The sequence below is a fragment of the Saccopteryx leptura genome, chromosome 2 (assembly GCF_036850995.1).
Source record: "Saccopteryx leptura isolate mSacLep1 chromosome 2, mSacLep1_pri_phased_curated, whole genome shotgun sequence".
NCBI classification, from domain to species: domain Eukaryota; kingdom Metazoa; phylum Chordata; class Mammalia; order Chiroptera; family Emballonuridae; genus Saccopteryx; species Saccopteryx leptura.
In genome coordinates, this window is record NC_089504.1 from 319273390 (window position 1) to 319300248 (window position 26859).

General features: G+C 51.7%; 1 protein-coding gene across 2 annotated transcripts; it reads right to left on the reverse strand.

Moving 5' to 3' along the window:
- Positions 1 to 20690, reverse strand: ZNF282 (zinc finger protein 282). 2 transcript variants are annotated; one of them, XM_066362968.1, is made up of 8 exons: positions 20366 to 20690; positions 17794 to 18213; positions 11560 to 11686; positions 10402 to 10521; positions 8950 to 9063; positions 7472 to 7585; positions 5567 to 5680; positions 1 to 2350 (listed from the first exon to the last, which is right to left on the reverse strand). In XM_066362968.1, the coding sequence occupies exons 1-8, from the start codon at positions 20528 to 20530 to the stop codon at positions 1584 to 1586; spliced, it is 1941 nt and encodes a 646-aa protein (XP_066219065.1). In that variant the 5' UTR covers positions 20531 to 20690; the 3' UTR covers positions 1 to 1583. The 2 variants fall into 2 exon arrangements, with proteins under 2 accessions (XP_066219065.1, XP_066219064.1); XM_066362967.1 differs by having other exon boundaries at positions 8950 to 9069; positions 20366 to 20687.
- Positions 20691 to 26859: the final 6169 nt, after the last annotated feature.

Consider the following 26859-nt stretch of genomic DNA (forward strand, 5'->3'; position numbering starts at 1 on the left):
TGCAATCTGGACACCTTTTATTTAATTTCAAGAATCCCCTTTGCATGGCAAAAAAGGGTCTGAGGAAAGCAGAGCGGCGCAAACGAGGGAGGAAGCAGAGCGCTCACAAATGTGGTGCTGGCTGCTGGCTGCCCACCGTCCTCCTGGCTAGGAGAGGAGCCGGGTGGGTGGGCGGAGCAGGAAAAGTCATTCTCGACACAAACAAGGGTCCTGGGGCATGCCACCCCACCCCAGTGCCTAGCCATGCAAGACGTAGAAATGGAGACTGAGGCCCGTCAGGACCATGGAGCATTGCACCAACACAAGGGAGTCCTTTAGGCGCCTCCCGAGGCACCTGCAGGGTCTGAAGCAGAGGAGGTCTGTGTCCATGTCCATGAGCATGGTCAGTGAACAGATAGCACCGGTTGGGAGGCTCAGGGCAGGAGAGAGACTGGGGCTCTCGGCCTCTAGCACCCACATGCCTAGCCGTTCTGGGAAGAGACTTCCTCTGTGGCGGCTCATGCAGCACGAGCCTTGCACTCACCCCGTTGCCCTGGGGAAACTGAATTAAGTCGTCAGGGTGAGGTCTGACCCAGGGCACCAGCTGCCTCTGGAGGGCCAGGTCACTACTGTGTAGTGAAAAGATGTGCTGCACCAGATTGAGGGACTGGAGGTGGGAGGGACAGGCGGGAGACCAGGCCCAACAGCCCCAAAGTGCCCACCTAGGAAGAGCCTTTTGGAAGCACCACTTGGCGCGTTCTGTAGGCAAGCTGTTCCCCATTCCCGGGAACTCCAGAAGTTGTCTCTGGGTTGCTTCTGATTATTTTTGGTGGGTCAGGGGCAAGGGAGAGAGATCAGACCAGAGAGGTCTGTCTCTCAAACAGCAGAGGTAGGCAGTGTGTGTGGTGGGGGACACTGTGCCGGGGGGGTCAGGAGCCCTGGTCCCAGCTCTGCCGTGGTCTTCTGTGTGATCTGGGCTACACCATCTGACCTGCACCTCCTTTCCCCCGTGACCAAGTCTAGCAAACTCTACCCCCACCTACTGCAGAGGGATAGGCTAAGGGTGAAAATAGGTAACGGAGAGAAAACACGTTTAAAAAAGTAGAAAGCGCTATTCAAACGCGAGGCAGTGTTGTCATAGAGGTGGTAACCCTTAGCACATCCCTTCGCTCGGTCACAACCTCAGGACCTGATTTCCTAATCTCAGGCTTCCAAAACTCCCTGGCTGCTTCCCCTGATCACAATCTGTGACCTCAGTGGCCAAATGGGCACTCTAGGTGTCTGAGGGGTGTGCCCGAAGCCTGTCGCCTCATCACTGTCCCTCTGGCACCTTCCTTGTAGGAAGCCGCTTGGCCAGCCTCTTGGTCCACCCTATGAGATGAGCTGGGCTGTCCATTCAGGCTGGAGAGATTTAAGGGACCCCTGACCAACCCCGAGGGACCCTGTATAGAGTGCAATTTGTGTTCCCGATTTCCAGCGGGTGGCAGGTGGAGGGAGGGAAGGCGCACTGGGAGCCACAGGGCAGGATTGAGGGTCCTCAGGCGGCCCCCAGGCCCGCCGCACCTCTGCTCCTGCTGCACGGCCCTCCCTCCCCCAGCCCAGCCCTAGTCTCGTTCGGGCGGCGCCTGCAGGGGCCGCGGGGCACCTAGACCCGGGCCTCCGCTGTGCACGCGCAGGTGGTCCTTGAGCGACTCCTTGTAGCGGAAGCTCTTGCCGCACTCGCCGCACGTGTAGGGCCTCTCGCCTGTGTGGATGCGCTGGTGCTTGAGCAGGTTCTGCTTGCGGATGAAGCTCTTGCCGCACAGCGCGCACTGGAAGGGCCGCTCACCCGTGTGCAGGCGCTGGTGGTTCTGCAGGTGCTCCTTGCGGCTGTATGTCTTCTCGCACTCGGAGCACTTGTAGGGCCGCTCGCCGCGGTGCGTCATCTGGTGGCGGATGAGGCCCGAGTGGCAGTTGAAGCTCTTCTCGCACTCGGCGCACTCATACGGCCGCTCCTTGGTGTGGCTGCGGTGGTGGATGATGAGGCTCTTGCGCACGCCGAAGCTCTTGCCGCACTCTGGACACGAGTAGGGCTTGCTGCGCGCGCCGTGCAGGAGGCCCCGCCGGAGCCCGCCGCCGGGGCAGCAACTGCCGCAGCCCCCGCCGCCCCCAGGGCCCGCGCCCTGGCCCGTGCCCCCGCCGCTGGCCTGCGCCCCGCCTTCTGTGCCCCGCTCTCCGGCCAGCGCCGGGAGGCCGTCCTCCAGGACCCCGGCTGCGCTCCGGCTTGGGGGTCCAGCCGCGTTCTCGGCCGCAGGAGGTGGGGGCAGGCTTGGCGGGGCAGGCTGCGGTGGCGGTGCCGGGGCTGGGTTCTTCACCAGCAGCAGGTTGTCACCTAGGGAGGAAGAGACACGGGGAGATGACATCCTGACAGAGCTCTGCCAAGACCCCACACGCCCCCTGAGAGGGGGTTCAGGCCCTTAACTAATTTGCTCTGTGGCTTCGTGCGAGTCACAGGCAGTCTGGGCTTCAGTTCCTTTTATTTGTTTATTATTTTTGTTGTTGTTTTGTTTTTGGTATTTTTCTGAAGCTGGAAATGGGAAGGCAGTCAGACAGACTCCCGCATGCGCCCAACCGGGATCCACCCGGCACGCCCACCAGGGGGCGATGCTCTGCCCATCTGGGACGTTGTTCTGTTGCAACCAGAGACATTCTAGAGCCTGAGGCAGAGGCCATGGAGCCATCCCCAGTGCCCGGGCCAACTCTGCTCCAATGGAGCCTTTGCTGCGGGAGGGGAAGAGAGAGACAGAGAGAAAGGAGAGGGGGAGGGGTGGAGAAGCAGATGGGCGCTTCTCCTGTGTGCCCTGGCCGGGAATCGAACCCGGGACTCCTGCACGCCAGGCCAGCGCTCTGCCACTGAGCCAACCGGCCAGGGCTTGCTTATTATTATTTTTTTTTAATTTTGTTTATTCATTTTAGAGAGGTTGGGGGAAAGAGAGAGAACGCATGCGCGCAGAGAGAGAGAGAGAGAGAGAGAGAGAGAAGGGTAGGGGGAAGAGCAGAAAGCATCAACTCCCATATGTGCCTTGACCAGGCAAGTCCAGGGTTTGAACCAGCAACCTCAGCATTCCAAGTCAACACATCATCCACTACACCACCACAGGTCAGGCTTCAGTTCCTTTTAAATAAAATTATTGAACTAGACCAACGGTCACTTTCCATTTGGCTCTAGGGCTCCCTGACTTGCCCCAAGCCACCTACTGGATAGCAGGTGGCTCACAAGTACAACAGGAAAACCACCCAGAATGCTGGGGGCAGAGGCAGGGGCGCTATACATAAGTCACCTTCCAAGCCAGCACTGCCTGGAAATAATAAAACAGACTTAATTATATTCTGATGTTTAAGGCTAATGTATCTAAGGAGACCCTCTCAACTGGAGGGAATATACCAGAACTTATCCAAGGTGAAAAGCTTGTCTAGAGACCCAGAGGAGTGGGCTACAGGGAGCTGGGCCCATGACGGCCCCTCTCACCAGTGGTCATCTATTCACAAGGCAAGCAGCCTTCTGACTTGCAGCAGGTGTTTGGCTGGATTGGTGTGAGCCCCACTCTTGACCACGTGTAACTGGGAATAAGTACACGTTTGTGCCTGGCCAGCCTCCTGCTCCTGAAACGGTGCCCTCTTCATTGCACCCCTGAGCCTCCAGGCCAACCTCCCCAATACCGGGGGAGTCAGTGAGGCTGCACATCCAGGCTCTGAGCATCAGACCAGTGACATTGGGCCCAGGACTCCGACTGAGGAGCCACTCCCTTACTGACTATATTGATGGGTTTTCTCATCCCTCTACGCTCCCCAACACCTCCCCAGCCCCCAGCTGGCAGTCCTTTCTCCCTGCAGGACCTCCTCCCCAGTTTAGGGACAGCTCCTGGAGGAATAATGAAGGTGAAGCTTGTGCTCTGTCCCCCACCTCTTGTGGGCATCCCATTCTCTCCTCTGCCCAGGATGTATTGGCTCCCTGGAGACCACTTCCTTAGGCCACACCCACCACGCTCTCACCCAACCCCCCTGCTCGTGAGCATCTGACTGAGGCCTGTCCTCCTCCTATGTCCCTCCTAAACAGACTGGGCCCAGCCTGCCCCTCCCACCTCAATCACAACTGACCAGCAAAGAACCATCTCTGTGACATGGGCCAGGGCAGAGGCAAGGTGATGTTCAGGCCAAAATCCGGAATATCCAGGGCAGGGCCTTCAATCCTGTGGCATTGGCTATGGCCATGCTGCCCCCTCTACCCCCACCTGTCCCCCTCGCTTCTTCATGGGGGACCCTGACGAAACCCCTCACACTTAAAGCTCCATCTCAGGGACTGTTTCCCTGGAAACCCAACCCAGAACTATCCTAATGCTACTTGGATAGTTCTGCAAAACCCGGCGTGGCCTGACCAGGCAGTGGCGCAGTGGATAGAGCGTCAGACTAGGATGCAGAGGACCCAGGTTCGAGACCCCGAGGTCACCAGCTTGAGCGCAGGCTCATCTGGTTTGAGCAAAAAAAAAAAGCTCACCAGCTTCAACCCAATGTTGCTGGCTCGAGCAAAGGGTTACTCGGTCTGCTGAAGGCCCGCAGTCAAGGCACATATGAGAAAGCAATCAATGAACAACTAAGGTGTTGCAACGAAAAACTAATGATTGATGCTTCTCATCTCTCCGTTCCTGTCTGTCTGTCCCTGTCTATCTGACTCTCTGTCTCTGTAAAAAAAAAAAAAAAAAAACCCGGTGTGAGCACCAGTCTGCTTTTGTCTCCTTTGTTCCCCCTTCCTGAGCCAGCTTAGCTCTGTGGTCAGTGCTGTGGTCACTCACGGTGAAACCCCCTTCCCCTCTGTCCTCCGTTCTGCTTGCTTGGGGAACCCCAGTGTTGCCATGGCCCTCAAGCAGCTGAAGTCGGCTAGAAAAAGCCGCTCACATGTCAGCAGGGGCCTCTACACTGAATTAAGTTTGATTCACACAGAAGTGGGATCCACTTGCCCAAGTTTGCAATGGCCTTTCAGATCAGAAATGCCCTGTGTCTTCAGCTCTTACATAAATGTCAAGCTCTTAGCGGGTGTCAGGAATATGGAGTCAACACTCCAATCAACCAGAAGACACAAAGTCAGCTGTTTTGGGGTAGATGAGTCTGGTAAGGAAGGCTAGCTTGATGCTAAGAGTGTTAAAGATCCATGAACATATGCCTGAGGTCATTGGCTAATAAGTGGAATTTCAGAAAACACCCAGGAGACCTAAGCTGGGTGAGACATTTGGTCAGACACCTGCTGGGGAGGGAACCACCCCACTTGAGCTTTCAAAGAGGGCATGTCCCTGACTTCAGACTCCGGGCCTCTTGAACTGTGAGAAGATACATTTCTGTCCTTTAAAGCCACCTAGCACGTGGGACTTTGCTAAGACAACCCCAGGAAACAAACACCTGCAATCCTCCAAAAGGGAAGGGGACAGTTTTCTGGTACAGACCGTGGGACAGCGGCCACAAGAGAACACCGCGCTATCAGGGGGTAGGCTGGGGGAGCAGCCATCCCTCTGGACAGACACCCATGGGCCCCAGGGGCGCTGCACACCGTACTCACTGGGGCCAGAGTCTAATCCAAGCTCTCCTTCCATTGAGTCGCGCGGGCCCCACGGGTACGGCTGCTCCTCCTGCTTGATCCATGACAGAATGTCGTGTGCTGAGATCAGAGACTCTGTTCATGGGAAGAAGGCAGTCTTAGGCTCTGCTCATGTCCGGTGAGCATCCCACCAAAGATCTGAAAACCGTTACATGCAAAGGCTGCTGCTCTGGCTCGTGGGGCATGTGGCGGTTTTGGTATCTGCATTTCACTTCCTGGTGGCCCGCCCTCCTCAGGCCTTCACAAATGGGACAGCACTGGTGCTCACTACACGGCCAGGTGGTCAGGAGAAGGCTTGTCCCAAAGGCTGTGTGGTGGCAGAGCCAGGACTAGAACCCGGGTCTCTTGACTCTGTCCACAGAGCCCCAGAGCAGCCTGTTGGTCCAGGACAAGCCAGAGGGCAGCTTGGGTCACCGACAGCCCACAGGACCAAGGGATTAGAGGTAGGACTTCAAAACCAGCAATGGCAGAAGCAGCGGGCGAAGGTCATTATAAGAATCGTTCTTGCCTGACCAGGCGGTGGCACAGTGGATAGAGCATCGGACTGGGATGCGGAGGACCCAGGTTCGAGACCCTGAGGTCGCCAGCTTGAGCACGAGCTCATCTGGTTTGAGCAAAGCTCACCAGCTTGGACCCAAGGTCACTGGCTTGAGCAAGGGGTTACTCGGTCTGCTGTAGCCCCATGGTCAAGGCACATATAAGAAAGCAATCAATGAACAACTAAAGCGCCATAATGAAAAATTGATGATTGATGCTTCTCATTTCTCTCTGTTCCTGTCTGTCTCTCCCTATCTGTCCCTGTCTCTCTCTGTCTTTGTAAAAAAAAAAAAAAAAAAGAATCGCCCTTTACCAGGAAGGCGTGGCTTTCCCTTCTGCCCTGGAGCCTGTCAACCTCCCCATGGGCAAGCTGTCGAGTTGACAAACTGAAGGTACGCTAGACTTTACACCTGATCTTCTCTTCCTGGTATGGGGGTATGATAAGACTTGGGGGTCATAACTACTAAACCAGGTGACACTACAGTTCTCCAGCTCTGCAAGCGTATGTGAATCTCACACATACACACGCGCGCGGTGGGTAGAGCATCCCTATTATTCTTTTACATTTTCCCTTTATGCCTGGACCCTCCCCAGACATTTTCCTGGGAGACATTTAACTAATATACACTCAAATAAAATTCCAGAAAATTTTAAGTAAACATGCACAACTTTTAAAAGCCTTTTTGGTCAAATATATTGTTTTTAAAAAATCAGTGCTGCCTGACCAGGTGGTGGCACAGTGGATAGGGCATTAGACTAGGATGCAGAGGACCCAGGTTCGAGACCCCGAGGTTGCCAGCTTGAGCGTGGGCTCAACTGGTTTGAGCAAAAGTCCACCAGCTTGAACCTAAGGTCACTGGCTCTAGCAAGGGGTTACTCGGTCTGCTGAAGGCCCGCGGTCAAGGTACATATGAGAAAGCAATCAATGAATAACTAAGGTATTATAACGTGCAACGAAAAACTAATGATTGATGCTTCTCATCTCTCTCCGTTCCTGTCTGTCTGTCCCTGTCTATCCCTCTCTCTGACTCACTGTCTCTGTAAAAAATAAATAAATAAATAAATAAATAAAATTAAAAAAAAAATCGGTGCTGAAGTAATTTTAGTCTTAGTTACACTGACACAGTCAATTATCCATTAAGGACTCCTTTAGACAAACCTTCTCCACTTCATTCACAGTGCTATTCTAAATTCACTAATTGAGGAACATGCCATATTTTATGCCCTCAGCCCTCCCTGGTCTTGGACCAAAAGTGACTCAACCAGATGGATGTGCCAGCAATTACAAGTTCAGCCTGTCCTCCTGATATTCCAGAGGACGGTGCTCACCTGAATTGGGGTCTGTTGGGATGTCTCTCTCCGCCAAGTCCTGCTGATCCCACACACACGGGTGCTCCTCCTGTTTGATCCGGGACAGGAGGTCCTGGGCAGAGGCTGGCGAGTCTGCGTGTGGGAACAGGCCGGCAAAGGGGTCAGGGGACAGGAAGATGCACATGAGTCTGCGCTTTGAGTAAATCGTTCCCTTTATGCAGTGTGGCTTTTCCCTACACATCAGGTCTAGTCAACTTATGCTGATCAGTAATGAGGCTTTTGCTGCAAATAAGGGGACGCTATTGGGGAGTGATGCAACAGTGACTTCAGAGTCCTCTGTGCTCTGGGGACTAAGCTCCTGAGAAGCAGTTCATGCTCGAGTCCTGAGTCCCGAGTCCTGAGCACCACCGTGGAAACAAGTACTCCTTCTGTGGGGATTTTCCAGGAAAGTGATGCCTTCCAGGAAGCCTTTTATCTTAATCATTTTCATGGGTCTTCTCTAAGACCTAGTCTATATCTCCTTTCTCTTGCAGGGGCCATTAGACCTCATTTATCCTTTATGCCCTCTCATCTCTGAGAGATCCCTTTGAAGACAGGCTGGATGATGAGGGCTTGCCTTCATCCAGCGGGTGTTATCACTTAGTAATGCCTGTGAGGTTCTAAGGTGAATAAGGTTTGTGGCGCTCTGACGTGCGGATAAGAGCTACAGTATGAGCACCTATCTGCTGATGGCCAATTTTACATGTCCACTTGACTGGGCCATAGTACCCAGAGATTCTAGAGGTTGCTGGGTAGGTGGGCCTTATCTAACCAGTTGAAGGCCTTAAAGGAAATGCTGGCCTCCCCCAGGGAAAATGGAAGGATGTCTGCCTACAAACTGTGTCTTCAGCCTGCTGGCCTGTCCTGCAGATTCTGGACGTGCTAGCCTCACAATCACGGAAGCCAATGCCTTTACACAATCAATCACTCCGTCTCAACACACACACATGCACACGTATGAACACACATGCACACACATGCACACACACCCTTTTGGTTCTCTGGAGAGCACTAACACACATCTGCTCTAATATAGTTCTTATGCAGAGACCAGCTTCAATGCTATCTGGGAGGAACTCTCTGGATCCCCCCCCCACAGAACTGCAGCCGTGCTGGAGCCCGGAGGCTGCAGCCCATAAATACTTGCATCATACAGTGAACACTCTCTTCTCGGTCCAGTCGTATGGACAGACACATCCCCCTGCCAACAGAGCTGCACTGATATCACTTGTCAAAAGGAATTGTTAAAACCTGACATCACAAAATACAGAGGGAACTGGACAAACCGAGCCCAGATGTGCTGGCAGGTCGTCGTGCCATGCACCCCATTTGTGCCCCACGGGAAACAGGCCGTTTCCAGCTCAGGCATCTTCCACACAAGACAGCCAATGCCGGGACCTGTTGACCCTGCAGAACGTCCCCTCTCCCTGGCTTGGGCAGCAACGTGGCTCACTCACCAGTAATGGACTCCGTGGGGATGGCCCTATCCTCCAGGCCCCGCTGACCGCGGATGCACAGGGCCTCCTCCCGCTTCACCTGAGAGGATGCGTCCTGGGCAGGTACCAGGGGCTCTGCTCCTGGGGACAGAGAATCACATCATTTGGTGTCTTTTTTTCCTCTGAATGATGGTCACTCGGATGCTCTTGGGGTCAGCAGCACGGCTGATAGCCCTTGTCAAGAAAGAGCACAGGGCCCTTGGATTCCTGAGGGTGATCACGGGGACCCTGACAAGCAGAAGGTCCTGAGAGGGAGCAGAGAAGCAATCAACATTCAGGACGATGGTGACAACAATTCCAGTGCCATGCGGACTTTTCCTAGATGTGGACTTTTCCTGGACTCCTGCTCCCTGTGACAGCTCCTAACAGACTGAACTGTGGTTGGGTTGCATTTTTCAGGGATTTGGCATGGTGATGGGGCCAACTTGGACTTGGTGAACATGTTAAGGACACTACTCTTTTATGGATTCTTGCTGTATTGGCCAAGAGTTTGCTTAAAGGCTTTAATCACTGTAAAAAAAATAGAGGACTGGATAAAGAAGATGGGACACATATACACCATGGTATACTATTCAGCTAGAAGAAATGATGACATCGGATCACTTACAGCAGAATAGTGGAATCTTGATAACATTATGTGGAGTGAAATAAGTGAATCAGAAAAAAACAAGAACTGCAGGATTCCATACATTGGTGGGACATAAAAGCGAGACTAAGAGACATGGACAGGAGGGTGGTGGTTACGGGGGGTGGGGGGAGGGAAGGAGGGAGAGGGGGAGGGGTACAAAGAAAACTGGATAGAGGGTGACGGAGGACGATCTCTCTTTGGGTGATGGGTATGCAACAAAACTAAATGACAAGATAACCTGGAAATGTTTTCTTTGAATATATGTACCCTGATTTATTGATGTCACCCCATTAAAATAAAAATTTATTTATAAAAAAAAACAAAACATTCAGGACGAAGGGGAGAGAGCCTTGAGGGGCAGGTCTGCCTGTGACGTGGGGGTCTGTGTGAGAAGGGGGTGACAATGCTGGAGAGAACCCCCGAGAAAGAAGCAACGGGCACAGCAGAACCTTGTGTCCCCTTCCGCTCTCCCCTGGGGCTGCTCCCAGGTCTCGGGCCTCTCACTGTGGGTCACTGCCAGGCCTGGGATGCCACAAGCCTGCCCGGCCTTCTTTCTCCCCAGGTCACCTGGACATCCAGAGCTGCGCAGCTCTGACACAGTGCCCTGCTGGGCTTCAGGCCCTGAAATCTCTTCCTCTAAGTGACCACCAACTTTCAATGGTGGCGGAACTGGCCCCGCAAGCAACTTGAGAGAAGCCCCTATTGAGCTCAGGCAAGGGGGCAGGGGTGGCGGGGCCTCTCTCCAGCCCTGCCCCGGACCTGGGGGGTCTTTCAGCTGCCATCACCTGCTTCTGGTTCCATCAGGATTTCTCTCTCTTCCGGGTCACGCTGTTCCCACACGCAAGGCTCTTCCCTGGGCTCCACCTGCGAGGGGGCCTCCGGCTTGGGCCCTGGACCCTCGGCGTCTGGAATAAGTTGGAAGGAAGGAAGCACTGAGTAAAGCTGACCAAGAAGTCCCCTGCCCCACACCTCCCTCCCTACCACTCGGTGGTAGCCGTTATGTGAGCAGGTTACATAATCTCTCATGAGGATCCTGAAATCGAGTCCTGAGATTCCCCGATTTCTGGTCTCAGAAAGCCAACAGCAGGCTAACTGGCTTATCGAGGTCGTTGGGAGGGAGTGTGCGGGGAGGTGCAGATGACGCTCGGTGACCATGTTCCAAAACAGCGGTGACGTTCCATCCTATGGCAGCAGGCCCTGTTCCTGGGCTTTTCCTTTTCATCCTGTTAGGAGCCATCCTATCTTCCTAGCATTATAGGGGGTCCTCGGGTTACAACAGTCTCAACATACGATGTTTCGAGCTGACGACACTCACTCCCATAAAAACTTTAAAAAATTGAGCCGTGAGTGTTTCAGCTTATGCCCTTAGCATGTACTTACAGACTGTGTGGGTGAACTAGTTTGGTTGTGTGCGGTAGAAGAATATGTAGCAACTCAGCATATGAGCGAGGGAGTTGGTGTTCGCCAGTATGCTTACCTACGCCATTTTGGACTGTGAAAAACTCAAGGGTTCTGTTTGTATTAGGCAAGGGCCCTGGTCGGCAAACTGCAGCTTGCGAGCCACATGTGGCTCTTTGGCCCCTTGAGTGTGGCTCTTCCACAAAATACCACGTGCAGGCACTACCTCGATAAGAAATGTACCTACCTATATAGTTTAAGTTTAAAAAATTTGGCTCTCAAAAGAAATTTCAATTGTTGTACTGTTGATATTTGGCTCTGTTAACTAACGAGTTTACCGAACACTGGGCTAGGGTATGTTTCAACTTACACCAAAATTCGAGTTACATCACTGTTGTAGGAACAGAACTGTGTCGTAACCTGAGGACCCTCTGTATGAGCAAAATCGTTTCTTGGGTTTCCATAAACAGGAAACACCCTGCCGAGGTGGAGGGGTGTTGGGCTGGGAGCATGCCACGCCCTTCTGTGGGGGAAGGTGTCCTTACCCAGGGACATAAGTGTTTTGTAGTTCTCCTTCACGAGGTTGTTGTAAAGCTCCTTCTGCCACTCGTCCAGGTTCTTCCACTCGTCCTCAGAAAAGTACACAGCAATATCCACAAAAGTCACCGGAACCTGGGCCAACAAGAGTTTTAATCCAGCCCTGACCAGTTGGCTCAGTGGTAGAGCATCGGCCTGGCGTGTGGAAGTCCTGGATTCAATTTCCAATCAGGGCACACAGAGAAGCACCCATCTGCCTCTCCACCCTTCCCCCTCTCCTTTCTCTCTATCTCTCTCTTCCCCTCCTGCAGCCAAGGCTCCATTGGAGCAAAGTTGGCCCAGGTGCTGATGATGGCTCCATGGCCTCCGCTTCAGGCGCTAGAATGGCTCCGATTGCAACAGAACAACACCCCAGATGGGCAGAGCATCGCCCCCTGGTGGGCATGTCGGGTGGATCCTGGTCAGGCACGTGTGGGAGTCTGTCTGTCTGCCTCCCTGCTTCTAACTTCAGAAAAAAACAAAAAACAAAAACAACAAAAAAAGAGTTTTAGTCCAGTACCTCCCTCCAGCTCCCTTTCTTGGAACCCAGGGTCTGTGTAACCCCCGGAGCCTGACCTTTGCTCTCCAGGACTCCCTGTCCTCCTGAGCCAGCCCAGTCCATTTCAAGGTGGTCAGTCCACTCTATTCCTGACTTCCTCATGCTTCCAGAACCATGGTGGTCAACATGGCCTTTTTATTTTTAAAGCATTCACCATAGCCTTTGCGATTTCAGTTTTTGGTAACTGGGTTCCTACACGTGGAGCCTCATGAAGTCAGTGTGCTGATTTTGGCGCTCACGGTTTGGAGTTTGGTAGGCGCTAAGTGGGTATCCGTGAGCCAAGTACAGTACTGCCTTGTTATAAAACCTGTATTTCTGGTCAGGTCAGCTCCAGGTACACAGTGACATTTCTGTCACTACCCACGTAAAAGCTAAAAGCATGTGCTAACGCTCTGGAATCTGCGGCCGCATTGTTCATCACCATGTCCCTTCAAGCATCGAGAAGCACACACTTTGAAGTCAAGACATTTGTTTGTTTGTTTGTTTACAGAGACAGCGAGAGTCAGAGAGAGGGATAGATAGGGACAGACAGACAGGAACGAAGAGAGATGAGAAGCTTCAATCATTAGTTTTTCATTGCGCATTGTGACACCTTAGTTGTTCATTGATTGCTTTCTCATATGTGCCTTAACCGTGGGGCCACAGCAGACCAAGTAACCCCTTGCTCAAGCCAGCGACCTTGGGTCCAAGCTGGTGAGCTTTTTTGCTCAAACCAGATGAGCCCACGCTCAAACTGGAGATGTCGGGGTCTCGAACCTGGGTCCTCGGCATCCCAGTCCAACGCTCTATTCACTGCCTGGTCAGGCGAAGTCAAGACATTTGTTGAGTTTGCTGAATTGTGTGCAGTTGTGTGGCCACTGTCGCCTGAGCCATCCACCCTCTAATGTGGGTCTCTCTCATTATTATTTGAGGCGATTGATCTGCTATTTAAGTCATTACTTCAATTTGACGAAGAGCTGATAAGGGTGCTCACCAGCACGGCCTTATCTGGCACTGAGTCGTGCAAAATGGTTTCACCTCTATGACTTGAATAAAAGAACTTCCCTACTCTGACCAAGGAGCCTGACCTCCCATCTCTTTCACATCCTTCATGGACCAGCCAGCCCTTCACCCTCACTCTGAAATCCAACTCCTCAATTCTCCCATAGGCCCTAACCCTGGTCTATCAGTATCCAACTGAAACATCCAGGGCCACGGCAGGCCCATGTGGCATGTGGCACCTTTGTGCAAATGGGAAAGAGACAGCCTTCTAGGTGGGCAATGCCCTTCTACAATAAATTAGTAATGTCAGCCTTAGCATCATGTGCTCATAACCCTAAGGACATCCTACACAGGTGCAATGTATACCAGCCGTCTTTAGAAACAGACTCCCTGGGCCCTCCTACAGACTTAGGTGAGTCCCTGACCTGGGAAAACTCATTCAGACCACTTTCTTCATTTTACTTCCCTGCTGCTTAGAGAAAAGTCACAGAACTCTGCAGATGACACCCACCACCCATTCATATCATTTGCTGCAAGGCTGCTCTGGACACCCTTCGCCGATCTTGGTAACCTCGCCTTGCTATGTTCCCTGGGAGGCTTCTTCCAGACTCCTCACACGCTGCATTCCCTGGTCTATCCTGGATCATGCAGAAGTGTGGGCCAGCTCCCTGACCCGCCCTTCTCCTTCCTGCCAAGCCAAACCCCTTGCTCTGTGCCCTTCATTTCTCCTCCACTTCCTTCCCGGGAAACCCAACCCACATGATCACTCAGTCTCTCCTTCTCCACTGGCTTCCCACCCAAGAGGAACCCCACTCAACTCTACTCCCTTAACCAACTCTCCTTGCTCTCTGGACCTGAAACACCCTGAGAGACACACTCTGGGATTTCTTCCTCACAATCTGAGCATCCTCTGACCCCCTTGTGTCTGAGAACCCCCACTCTCTAGGACCTCACACCAAAAGGTCTCTGGAAGCCTCCTGCTATTAAACTCACACTTTCAGACCTTTTTGAAAGGTCACCCCACCTTTGTGGGATTTCTCCCTTGCTTGGTTTCCACAACGATGCTGCCTCCTGCCTGTAGGGCTCACTTCCTTCCAGCTTCCTTTTCCTTCCCCTAAGACCCAAGGTCCTGCCCCTTGCCCTTCCCTGTTTCTTCACTCCTCCCTTATAATTTCATTCCTTCCACAACTTCAGCAGTGACGTCTTTGCAGATGAGACATGCTTCAACCTTCCTCGCCCCCTTCAGAGTTCACATTTCGATAGCCTTCTGAGTGGCTCCATTTTAATAATCGCTTCTTAAGTATCTCAAACTAAATGTATCCAAAACCAAGTCCATGATCTTTTCCGACATCCCAACTCCTCTTCCTTACTCTACCATTCCTGTGGACGGTCACCATTCTGAAATCATATTCTCACAGCTGGAAACAGACGTCACTCTGTGAAAACTTCACCACACCAGGACAAAGCAGATGTCTGAGACATGGCCCAAGCCTACAGTCTAGATGGATAGGAAAAAAAATAACTACCCACAAATGATCTGGAAACCAATTAACAGACACAACAGCATCGGAGAGGCACAGAGGACCTGAGCGCCAACAGAGTCCTTGAATTGAACCTGACAAAGAGCATCCATCCAGCACGGCCAAAAGTCCACAATGAATGATAACTACTGCTAGCAACATGAATTTACATTCTCATGGTGCTCTATGGTGGCGGCGGTTTAAAATATGTACACAAATTCTTTGACAGTCCCTCTGAAAAGCAGAGCCCACTTCTCTCCCCTCTTTGAGCACGGGCAGGATTTGATGACTTGCTTCTGAGAAATAAAAAGGAAATGACCACATATGACTTCTGAGACTAGGTCACAAGAGGCACTGCAGCTTCCATTCTGGCTCCATCATTATTCGCTTACTCTGGGGGAAGCCAGCTGCCATGTTGGGAGGCCCACATGGCCAGGAAGTCGGGCTTCCTACCAACAGCCAAGTGAGTGAGCCATGTTGGGGGGGTGGGTAGAACCTCCCGCCTCGGTCAGGCCTTCAGATGACTGGAGCCCCAGTGGGTAGCTTGATAACAACTTCATGAGACTCTGAGCCAGAACCACTCAGCTAAGCTGCTCCCAAATTCCTAACCCGCAGGAATTGCAAGTCGATAATTACATTTTTTAGGCAGCTACATTTGGGGGTAACTTGCTACACAGCAATAGGTAACTAAGACACAGTGTTGTCCATCAGCAAAGTCAATGAATCCTCACAACTCCACACACTAAGCATGTTGTCACTGTCGTTTTCCAGATGAGAACACTGGAGCTCAGAGACCAGCTGGGAATTTCCTAAATTATTATTGACTTATACTTTACTTCTTCTTTTAATTTTTTGTGATAGAGAAAAAGAGGGGAAAGAAAAGGGGCAAAAGAGAAGCATCAACTCATTGACAGAGATGAAAGAGAAACCTACAGATTAAAAAAAAAAAGACTTAGGAGACAAAGCAATCACAATGGAGACCTTAAGTTCTGAATCAAACAAACAAATGGAAAATAAAAAATTACAGAGCCTGGCCGGGTAGCTCGGTTGGAGGATCCTCCTGATGTGCCAAGGTTGAGGGTTCAATCCCCAGTTGAGGCACATACAAGAATCAATCAATGAGACCTGGCCGGTTAGCTCAGTGGTAGAGTGTTGGCCCAGTGTGTGGAAGTCCTAGGCTCAATTCCTGGCCAGGGCACACAGGAGAAGCGCCCATCTGCTTCTTCACTCTTCCCCCTCTCCTTTCTCTCATCTCTCTTCCCCTGGAGCCAAGGCTCCAAGGGAGCAAAGTTGACCCTGGAGCGGAGGATGGCTCAATGGTCTCCGCCTCCGGCACTAGAATGGCTCAGGTTGCAGTGGAGCAACGCCCCAGATGGGCTGAGCATCGCCCCTGGTGGGCATGCCTGGTGGATCCCGGTTGGGCACATGTGGGAGTCTGTCTAACTGCCTCCCTGCTTCGAACTTCAGAAAAATACAAAGCTCACCAGCTTGGACCCAAGGTAGCTGGCTTGAGAAAGGGGTTACTTGGTCTGCTGAAGGCTCGTGGTCAAGGCACATATGAGAAAGCAATCAATGAACAAACAACTAAGGTGCCACACGAGAAAAAAAAATTGATGCTTCTCATCTTTCTTCCCTTCCTGTCTGTCTGTCCCTCTCTCTGATTCTCTCTCTGTCTCTATAAAAAAAAAAAAAGAGTCTTTACCCTTTGGAGCTACATGCTGAAATATTTATAAACACAATAATTAACATCTGAGATTTGCTTCAACATAAAATGGGAGGGGGCCATGGGTAGGAGTTTAGAATAAACAAGATTGGCCAAGAGCTGGTCATTGCTACAGCTAGATAATGATTTCATGAGGGTTCGTGACACTTGTCTATCTACTCTGATATACGTTTGAGTTTTATTTATTTATTTAAAAATTTTTTTGTATTTTTCCAAACTGAGAAGTGGGGGGGAGGCACGACCCAGACAGACAGACTCCCGCCTCCCGTATGCACCTGACAGGGATCCACCCGGCATGCCCACTAGGGAGTGATGCTCTGCCCATCTGGGGTGTTGCTCCGCCGCAACCGGAGCCATTCTAGCACCTGAGGCGGAGGCCATGGAGCCATCCTCAGCGCCCGGGCCAACTTTGCTCCCATGGAGCCTTGGCTGTGGGAGGGGAAGAGAGATAGAATAAAAGGAGAGGGGAAGGGTGGAGAAGCAGATGGGCACTTCTCCTGTTTGCCCTGGCCGGGAATCGAACCTGGGACTTCCACACGCTGGGCCAACACTCTACTGCTGAGCCAACCGGCCAGGGCCATGTTTGAATTTTCTATAGTGAACAGGTTAAAAAGGGAAGGAGAGAAAAAGGGGAAGCAAGGATTGGAGGCATACAGATGAGTCATTGATGGAATTCTGCTCTATGGAGGAACAGAGATCCAAGGCACTAACTGGAGGGAGATGAAGGTGTCAGGGGTCTTTTCTGTCGCACAGGTGGCCAGTCCCATAGACAGGAAAAGCTGATGATGCAGAGGAGAAAGGGGACATGCTGGAGTGACTTCCTAGAGAGTAAGGGCACTGTGAGCCCACAGGAATGAGCAGGCAGAGTGCACAAGGCAGACGGACGGACGGATGGATGGACGCAGGCCATGGCTGACTCTGTCTGTTTTCTCAGTGAACAGAAAGTGGGATCATGGACCGAAAATGCAGTGCTGATATGTCAAGGAACCACGAACAGAACAGGAACCGGGACATGAATTCTGAACTGCGAGCAGGGACTCAGGAGGCTAGTGGCCATGACTTCCGAGGGATTCCAGTCCCGTTCAGACAAGCATAAATAAAGATAACCAATGACAGTGGTCACTTGTCAGTGCCAAGTGGAAAACCCAAGCATGAGAACTTCAGGAATTTGTGACACTCAGACATCCTAGGGGGGTAAAGGCTCAAAGACAGAAATAGCAGACTCCACGGGGACCATACGGAGGCTAACACACGAAGGGAGAATGTTCCAGACTAGGCTGTTTAGAAGAGACAGGCTTTAAGAAGACATTTTAAATTAGACAACGGGGAGCCAGAAAAGTTTGTGAGAATGACAACATTAAGGGTTGGTTTATCCGTACTGGTCCCCGCCTCCATCCCTGCCCCTGGGGCCATCACATACCTTGGGGACCTCCCCCTTGCTGCCCGGGGGCAGCCGCAGGACCCAGAAGTTCCTGTTCCTCAGCAGGTTCTCCATGTTCTCCAGCCGCCTCTGCAGCAGCCCGTACTCCTGCAGCAGGGTCCCCAGCACGGCCCACTTGCTCTCCATGTGGTTCCCGAACTCCACGGCCGTCTTCTCATAGTCGGCCAGCTTCTTCTCGGCCGTCCCTGTCCGTCCCTCCAGGTTTAACAGCTGGCTGGCCTGGGCGTCCACTTTCCTCTCCACAGCCTGGATGGCGGCCACCACCGTCCAGAGGGAGATCTCGGCAGTGGGCAGCTGGGGTTCTCTCATCACACGGTCGGGGAAGACAGGCGCCCTATCTGGGAAGGGCGGGAACTGAAAGGGCATCGGTCGCCGGGCGTCCATGTCCCATTCTTGAGCCTGGGTGCAGAGGAAGAAAGTGACAGCCCCGGATGAGATCCTGTGTGAAGTGGGGGAGGGGGACGGCGGCCTAACAACACAGGGAATCAATTCCAAAGATTCTCATCCTTCTGCCAAGCCCCTGCTGCTCAGGCAACGGTGTTCACGAACGTCCCCAGCAATACCTCCAGCGGCCTCCCCTTCAACCTCCCCAATTCCTGCCTGCAGGAGTCAGGCTGGTCACTAGAATGTCACATATGACTTTTTCTGACCAGAACAGCTACTGTCCTTCAGGGCTAGACGTAAGGATGAACCCTTTTGCGTGGCCTAGTGTTTTCTTTTTCAAAGTAAGAATTTACATGGAAGTTGCATGACCCTAACTGATCTTCCCAACAAACCCTAGGCAGGTTAGGGTACTGATGGTGAATCTCTGCCTTAAGGAGGATGGGATCGAGGCGCAGAGCTACCCAGGTAGCTGGTCATTCGACAGCCCCTTGCTTCACAGCCTCCTGGAGCGGCTCTAGGTGCCACCACAGGTAACAAAAAACATGGTTCAGGTCAGCACTGCTCACGCCTCCCCAGCAGGGCCGTGCCAAGGGGGATACCAGGGAGCCCAAGCAAGAGAACAGACAAGCAGCCCTTTTTCCATATAGAACTGTTGATTCGTTTTTCCAAAAGGCAAATAGGTTTGCCGGAAAATATAACTCACTGAGGAGGGGACATCCCTAAGAGAAAAGGAAGAAAGACCCTCTAGCCCCCTACCTGTCTCCTGGGGAGGGGACCCTGCTAGGCGAGGTCCCATGGTGCAGGCTGAGTCCTATGACCAAGTGAGGGTGGTGACCATTCACTGGTGACCTGGGAACTGGCCCCATACCTTACCAGCACCCAGGGCTTACTGGGCAATGGCAGGTTTAATAACGGCTTCTACTTGCCACCAGGGACCGGAGGAGGTGTCATTTTCTGTTCTCCCTGTTGCTGCTTAAGAGGCCCTCAGGCTGGGCAAAGCAGAGAACTGCTGCTTAGAGGTGACCTGGGCAGGCCTGGGACAGGCAAGCCAACTGCCCTCTAGCTTGGACAGCTGTGACAGCCACAGAGGAACAGCCCACAGCTTCCAGGGAATCATGGACATGGGAGAAAGCGCACCAGGGCTCTGGGCCCTGGACTCTGCTGAGGAAGAGGCGGTGGTGGCATTTCCATTAGAGCTATGCCGCTGGGCTCCTTTAGGTTTCATTCCTGTCTGGCCCGCAGAAGGGGGCAAGGGCTGACAGTCCAAGTCCAGGAAGTCAGCAGGCCCAGCTAAATTTTCTGAGGTTTGGAGACCTAAAGCTGAAGAAGGATCAAACACAACTCCTGGCTGCCGGGTCAGAACCAGCTGAGAGCCAGGCCATCAGCAGAGGGGCTCTGGGGGTCCAGCCCCAGGCCTGCTCCCGCAGTCCCCTCCAGGCCTCCCTCGGGACCACGGTTTTTGTACACAATCCTGGAGCACTGGCTCCCAGACTCCTCTGCACATCTGCACACTGAGGTCCTTGTGGAGCTTTAAGAAATGACCTGCGCCTACTTGCAGCCTGAGACCTGATTTAACTGGTTTGGGATGAGGCTTGGGGAGCAGGAGTTGCCCAGGTGATTATAATGTGCAGCCAAGTTTGCCAACCGCTGGGTAGAAGGCAAAGTCACCTCTCAGTGGCCGCGTCACATCGGTGCAAAGGAAAAGTGAATTATACTCGTTATACTTGGTGATACGTGGTAATACAATTAAAACGGCTTTTCATCAAAGTGGTTCTAGTGTAAACCTGCGGAGGCGGCCCGGATGCTGCCAGCAAACCCTTCTGACTCGCAGAGGTGAGGCCAGCCAGGGTGGGGACAGGGAACCACTCGTTCCGGGCCCTTCGCCCAGCGGAACCTACTCTCGGCACCGGCACTGGGCCCGGCCAGCACGCGGCCTCGGGAGCCTGCGGCTCAACGGCGCGCGGGCCCGACCGGCCAGGGCAGCGGGGATCGGGGCCGGGCCCGCCTCTGGGCCCGCGGCGCCCGCTTGCCACGCGAGCCCGCCCGCGCCCCGGCCCACCCGGGGCCTCCGCTCCCGCGCCCACACGCCCGGAGCCGTCCGGTGCCCGCAGCCCCGCCCCCACGGCCAGGCGGCGCAGCCATGGCGCTGGGCTGGGGCTGCACCCACCTGCATGGGCGGCATTCCCTCGGCCATTTCCCCGCGCAGCGCCGGCTCCTGGTGGCAGACCTCCTCCGGGGGCAGAGCCTGGGCCCAGCTCCAGCTCCCGCTGTCCAGCCCCAGGCCCTGAATGCCCAGCTGCTGAGGCTGCGGCCGTGTTGACACAAACTGCATCCTGGGAGTGCTGTTCCCCGCTCGGGCCGGCCAGGGAGAAGAAGAACGTTTTCCAGGCGCCTTCCCCCTCGCCGGGGCCGGACAGCTCCATCTACAGCCCGTAGGAGCAAACAGTCCCCTTTAGCGGCGCTCCCCGCCCCTCCGCCGCCAGCGCGTCAGCCAATGGCTTCCCAGCTTCTGCCCGCCTCGCAGGACCGACGGGACCACTCCCGGGCCGGGGCCACCGCCACCCAAAGTGGCCCTGGGCGGATGTGCTCGTTAGTGTCCTTCAGTCGGGGATGGTCTGCCCTAACGTCCTAAACAATGCATAGTACTGATTTCTGCTAATTCTACAAATGTGTTGGGCATCCCAAGAAAAATGGTGTCTAAGCCTTTTGAAAATGTTGCAAAGAATTGCCTCCAGACTCTTTCTTTTGGCCTTTCCCTTTCCATCCCTCCTTTGCAGGTTTAACTTACCCAATCTCAGGTTTCCCAATCCAAGTTTATCTGGACTGGTCCCAGGCGTGTGCATTGGTCTGAATAATGTCGAAGTAATAGGCTAATGTGTCAGGAGAAGGCTGAACTCTTCCTGGGAAACGCACACTGCATTTCAACAACAGCCTCTTCCCAAACCTTGAAGTGCTGTTCAATGCCAATTGGAAATGTCAGGCCAAGGCAGAGGAGAAATGAGGGAGAGGCCAGCGTAGGCAAATGCAGAAGGGAGAAGAGAAATTCATTCATTCCTTCCACAAATATTTACTGAGCACTTACTATGCACCATGTACTGCTTAGGCAGAGCTTCATTTGGTCTCTTCATACACAAATGAAAACAATAAAAAAATGTCAACTCCAAAGTTATAAAATCAAATAAGATCAGAACAGTGCTTAGCACATAGGAAGTACTCAACAAAGGCAGTCACCACCAAAAGGTAAGTCCTTGAAATTATCCTCAAAATAGTGTCAACTCTGTATTCCTACATGATGTGTCCCTACCTTGTTAACTTGGAGATCTCCAAGGCTTATTTATTGCCTATATGGAAACAGACCTGCTGCAGAAGTACCCCCCAATAAATAAATGAATAAATAATAAAAAGAGCTACCTCAGACTGGCACCCTTTTGTTCCACTGTACTACTTATTAAACAAAGGGCATTATTGGCCCAAGTGAGACATGTCCTCAGAGCCCCATATTCAGAAGAACAATTATCAAATACTTCCTCTGTTAGACACGCCCCCAGGATACAGCATGAATACCCCCGTGGACTTAGTTCTATCCTCAAGGGGCATGCAGGCTAGCAAAGGCTATGTTCCCAGACGTCAGTGTTTCCTTCCCTCTGTTCCCTGGCCAGAGGCTGCCCCCAGTTTTAAACATCATGTCCAGCATTAGCAGGAGAACCAGGCAAGTATAGTCTGGAAAGCTCCGGGTGAATTCATTTCCACCAGTGAGACACATTTCAGAGCACACACTCTGACCTGTGGACTATCAGCTGCCTTCCCCAGCCTTCAGGTGGAAGGGAGAGGCTAGGTTAATCCCAAGGGTTTAATGCAGTTTATTAATTACTTCCCTTCTTAAACAATAAGACACCATGGGGAGGGTACATCCACTTCCTGTTTCCCCTTCCCAGTGGCCAGTGGGTGGGTTTTCACACAGCCATCCACACCTTCACCCCTTGCAGTGTCAGGGGTAGGGGTGAGGGTGGGGGGTTGGGGGGATTGTGGCTGCCCAGGGCTGAACATTCAGTTCACCATCATGAGCAAAGCTATCAACTCCAACAGAATTTTTTTTTAATTTTTTATTTATTCATTTTAGAGAGGAGAGAGAGAGAGAGAGAGAGAGAGAGAGAGAAGGGGGGAGGAGCTGGAAGCATCAACTCCCATATGTGCCTTGACCAGGCAAGCCCAGGGTTTCAAACCGGCGACTTCAGCATTTCCAGGTCGACGCTTTATCCACTGCGCCACCACAGGTCAGGCAACTCTAACAGAATTTAACTGGCTTCATTGTACTAGCATTATTTTACAATCCCCAACCTAGCAACCACAGGCCACAAAATGTGGAAGTGGACCCAGCGGGAGAGTGGTGAGCCCCTAAACTACTGCTCTGGACAGGGCATCTAACGTGATAGGTGCTGACCCCTAGGATGTAGGAGAGGTCAAAGGAGAGGGAACTCTTAAATGCCAGAACATTTACGTGTCATGAGGGCTCATTTTATGTATCAACTCGACTGGGCCAAGGGGTGCCCAGACAGCTGGGAAAACATTTCTGGGTGTGCCTGTGAGGGTATTTCCAGAAAACCTTAGCATTTGAATCAGTAGTCAAGTAAAAATCACCCTTTCCAAGGGGGATGGGCATTGTCCAATCCACTGAGGGCTGGGATAGAAGGCAGAGGAAGGGTGAACTTGCTATTTTTCTGAGCTGGGACATTTTATCCCTCCTGCGTTTGGACAGCGGTGCTCCTGGCTAGAATAAATTACCCCACTGGCTCCCCTGGTTTTCCAGCTTGCAGATGGCAGATGGTGGGACTTCTTGGCTTCCATAACTGCAGGAGCTAATTCCTGTAATAAATCACCTCTTAGCCTTTTGGTTCTGTTTCTCTGGAGACCTCTACCATTTCCTAAGATTCCTCGCTGCTCCCTGTGTACTCCAAGCCTTTCCAACAACTACAAGCTTTATTTGAGGACGAAAACCTCTGTTTACTCTTAGCCGAGGGAAGAGGAAGTAACCAGATTTGCACTTCTATCTTGGTGTCTCCCATGCCTAATTTCACAAGTTGGCTTAAGGACTACAATGTGTTGGGTTGGGGAATAAGTTCGTAGTGTTTTTACTGAAGACTTTTATTTAAACAAAAAACAATAATTATATCAATAAGTTAATCAATTATATATTCGCCATTGCTGTTTACAACCTCTTCCCACCTCTCGACCACTTTGTTGATGCCGTTCCGCCAAAAATCGCCTGGTCTGGTGTCAAGGAAGTTGTTGCAAGGTCCGGGAGAATACGGCGGATGCTGAAGGACCTCCCATTCGAGCTCTTGGAGTGCAGCTTTGACGACTTGTGCAACATGGGGCCTGGTGTTGTCGTGAAGGAGTATGGTTTGACCATGTCGATCAGGTCTTTTCAGTCGAATAGCCTCATTCACGCGGTGTAGCTGGGCAATGTAGAGCTCCTTGTTGACCGTGGCATTCTTTTCGAGCATTTCCCAGTTCTTCATCGAATTCAGAAGGCCTTCCTCTGTGGCACGTGTCATCGACGTCAAAGTCGCCATTTTTGAACTTTGCAAACCATTTCCGTGCTGTAGACTCACCTATGACACCTTCTCCATACACGTTGCAAATGTCCCAGGCTGCTTCGGCAGCTTTTTGACCTCGATGAAAAGCAAAGAAGAGCAGTTGTCGAAAATGTTGATTTTTGCCTCCTGGGTATTCCATTTCTAAGCCTCAAAACTAATAAAAAATTAAATAACTCAAAAATACAATTAACATAGTTTTGTAGAGCAGAAAGAGTTTTATCGAATGAATACTTACCCTTTGCCAAACAGCAAACAAATCGTTGTAAAATAAAAGAAAATATAAAAACGCTACGAACTTATTCCCCAACCCAATAATTGATGGGATGAAGAAAAGATGATGGCGGTCTGGAGTCCTCAAGCTCCCCTTGCCTGCTGGCATGACCATGGTTACAATCTGTCTCCACATTAGGACAATCGTCCCTTATGCCAACCTCCAAGGAAGGGTAACTTCTTAGGTGTCAAAGTCCCTGACATCCTAAGTGTGACTACAAATCAGAGGCAGAGCTTTATGGAAGGGAAGGGCGCTGTGGGCGAGGTTGTAAAGCTCCAAGACAACTCAGAACAGGCACCTAGTGCTAATGTAGGGATCACAGTCAAATATTTTGTGTTATACAGTTTTAAGGTCAATTTGCTCTTGCTAATGAGTCTTCAATAGTTTTCTTCTGATCCACCATTTTTTTAGCCACCATTTTTATTCAAACTTATGCCAAACACACACACATACACATGCATTCTCACTCCCTCTCCCTCCTTCTAACTTTTGAACATCTCTGCTTTATACCTGTGTAAAGTTCAGAGAAAATGTTACCTTTTCCTTCTTCCATTTATTCTCAGCCTTCTTCAAATAGGCATTTCATCACCTTCCTTACAAGTCTTGACATTGTAGTGAAGTTCATTGGCTTCTGTTTTCAGTTTTTGGTTTTTTTTTTCTTCAGTTCTTAATGGCTCTATGGTACTTTCCTCAGTCTTTTTCCGAAGTTAGAAGCGGGAGGCAGTCAGACTCCCGCATGCGCCCGACCTGGATCAACCTGGCATGCCCATCTGGGGCATTGCTCTGTTACAACCTGAGCCATTTTAGTGCCTGAGGTGGAGGCCATGGAGCTATCCTCAGAACCCAGGCCAATTTTGCTCCAGTGGAGCCTTGGCTGCAGGAGGGGAAGAGAGAGACAGAGAGAAAGGAGAGGGGAAGGGTAGGGAAGCAGATGGGCGCTTCTCCTGTAGCCCTGGCCAGGAATAGAACTGGGGACTTCCACATGCCGGGCCAACACTCTACCGCTGAGTCAACCAGCCAGGGCTCTTTCCTCAGTCCTTTATTTTTTATTTTTTTTTATTTTTCTGAGGTTGGAAACGGGGAGGCAGTCAGACTCCCGCATGTGCCCAACTGGGATCCACCCGGCATGCCCACCAGGGGGCGATGCTCTGTGCCTGAGGCAGAGGCCATAGAGCCACCCCCAGCGCCCGGGCCAACTTTGCTCCCATGGAGCCTTGGCTGCAGGAGGGGAAGAGAGAGACAGAGAGGAAGGAGAGGGGGAGGGGTGGAGAAGCAGATGGGCGCTTCTCTTGTGTGCCCTGGCCGGAAATCGAACCCAGGACACCTGCACGCCAGGCCGACGCTCTACCACTGAGCCAACCAGCCAGGGCCTCTTTCCTCAGTCTTAACAAATGTGTAATCACTGGGGTAATTGAGTATGCTACTTAACAGTTCTAATGCAACAGGCATCTACAGCTTAAAACCCTTTATGCAGAAGACATGTTTTTTTTTTTGTTTGTTTTTTTATTTATTTTTACAGAGACAGAGAGTGAGTCAGAGAGAGGGATAGACAGGGACAGACAGACAGGAACGGAGAGAGATGAGAAGCATCAATCATTAGTTTTTCATTGCGCGTTGCAGCACCTTAGTTGTTCATTGATTGCTTTCTCACATGTGCCTTGACCACGGGCCTTCAGCAGACCGAACAACCCCTTGCTGGGGCCAGCAACCTTGGGTCCAAGCTGGTGAGCCTCGCTCAAACCAGATGAGCCCGCACTCAAGCTGGCGACCTCGGGGTCTCGAACCTCGGTCCTTCCGCATCCCAGTCCGACGCTCTATCCACTGCGCCACCACCACGTCAGGCAGAAGACATGTTTTATATTGGGAATAATTGCAGTATGTTCTCTTGAATCCATGGGCAACCCTTCAACTTTTAAGTGCGGATTTGATTACTATAAATGGTCAAAGATCTTTAAAAATGAAACCTAAAAAAAACAACCCCAAAACAAAATAAAGTCTAGCGTTCAAGCAGAATAATACTGCTTTTTCTAAAAGCAACAGATACGGTATTAAAACCAGGTATTACTATTAAATCTGAGTTGGTAGGTAATGACATCACCGAGGTCTCTTTGTTCTTCAGCAAACTGCTCTGATAAGGAGGTGCTGGCCTCCCAGCCACAGAGGTTAGGAAGGCTAGGTGCAGGCCCTGGGACCATTCCCATCTGTGCTCACCGGGTATCCTGACGGTATTCAATGTGCCAGGTCTCTGGTCACAGCACCTGCAGTGGGCACAGCTCAGGTGAGTGGCTGCCCTCCCACGGGCCCCGGGGCTGCTGACTGAGATGTCAGGACTTTCTCAACAGTCATTCCCATAGCCATGTTCGCTTCTGAGCCCTGCCTCTAGAATCAAATTATGACTTCCCACTGTGGATTCAAAGACCTTTCATCAATCTCTGGTGAACAGCTCCCCACACCAGTAAGGCAGGCTAACTGGTCATTTCCAGTTTAATAATTCACTGTTTCCATGATCTTCTAAACTCACAGGCACATTAGAGTCACTTAGGGGGACTTAAAAAAAAACCCAACATAGCTTTATGTACATCCTCAATTTTGAATTCTGCTTGTTTAACCCAATCTCCAGTAATGTGCCTTTTCCTGATTTGTTATAATTCCCTGTATACATAACTGGTTATCTTGCACAAGTTGCTGGTAGAAGTCAACACATTATATAGGTCAACCTGGTGTTTTCTGCATCCCACTTTGTATTCGATTTCTGCCCACATATACCTCTATTCTCCCACTGCTTCCCAAATG

Excerpts from the sequence above, each read along its gene's own strand:
- ZNF282 (XM_066362967.1), bottom strand. The coding sequence starts at position 20,530 with ATGCAGTTTGTGTCAACACGGCCGCAGCCTCAGCAGCTGGGCATTCAG. Across the intron at positions 18,214-20,365 it reads AGGGAATGCCGCCCATGCAG|GCTCAAGAATGGGACATGGA; the intron begins GTGGGTGCAGCC and ends CTCTGCACCCAG. Across the intron at positions 7,586-8,949 it reads CCCCACGGAGTCCATTACTG|ACTCGCCAGCCTCTGCCCAG; the intron begins GTGAGTGAGCCA and ends TCCCACACGCAG.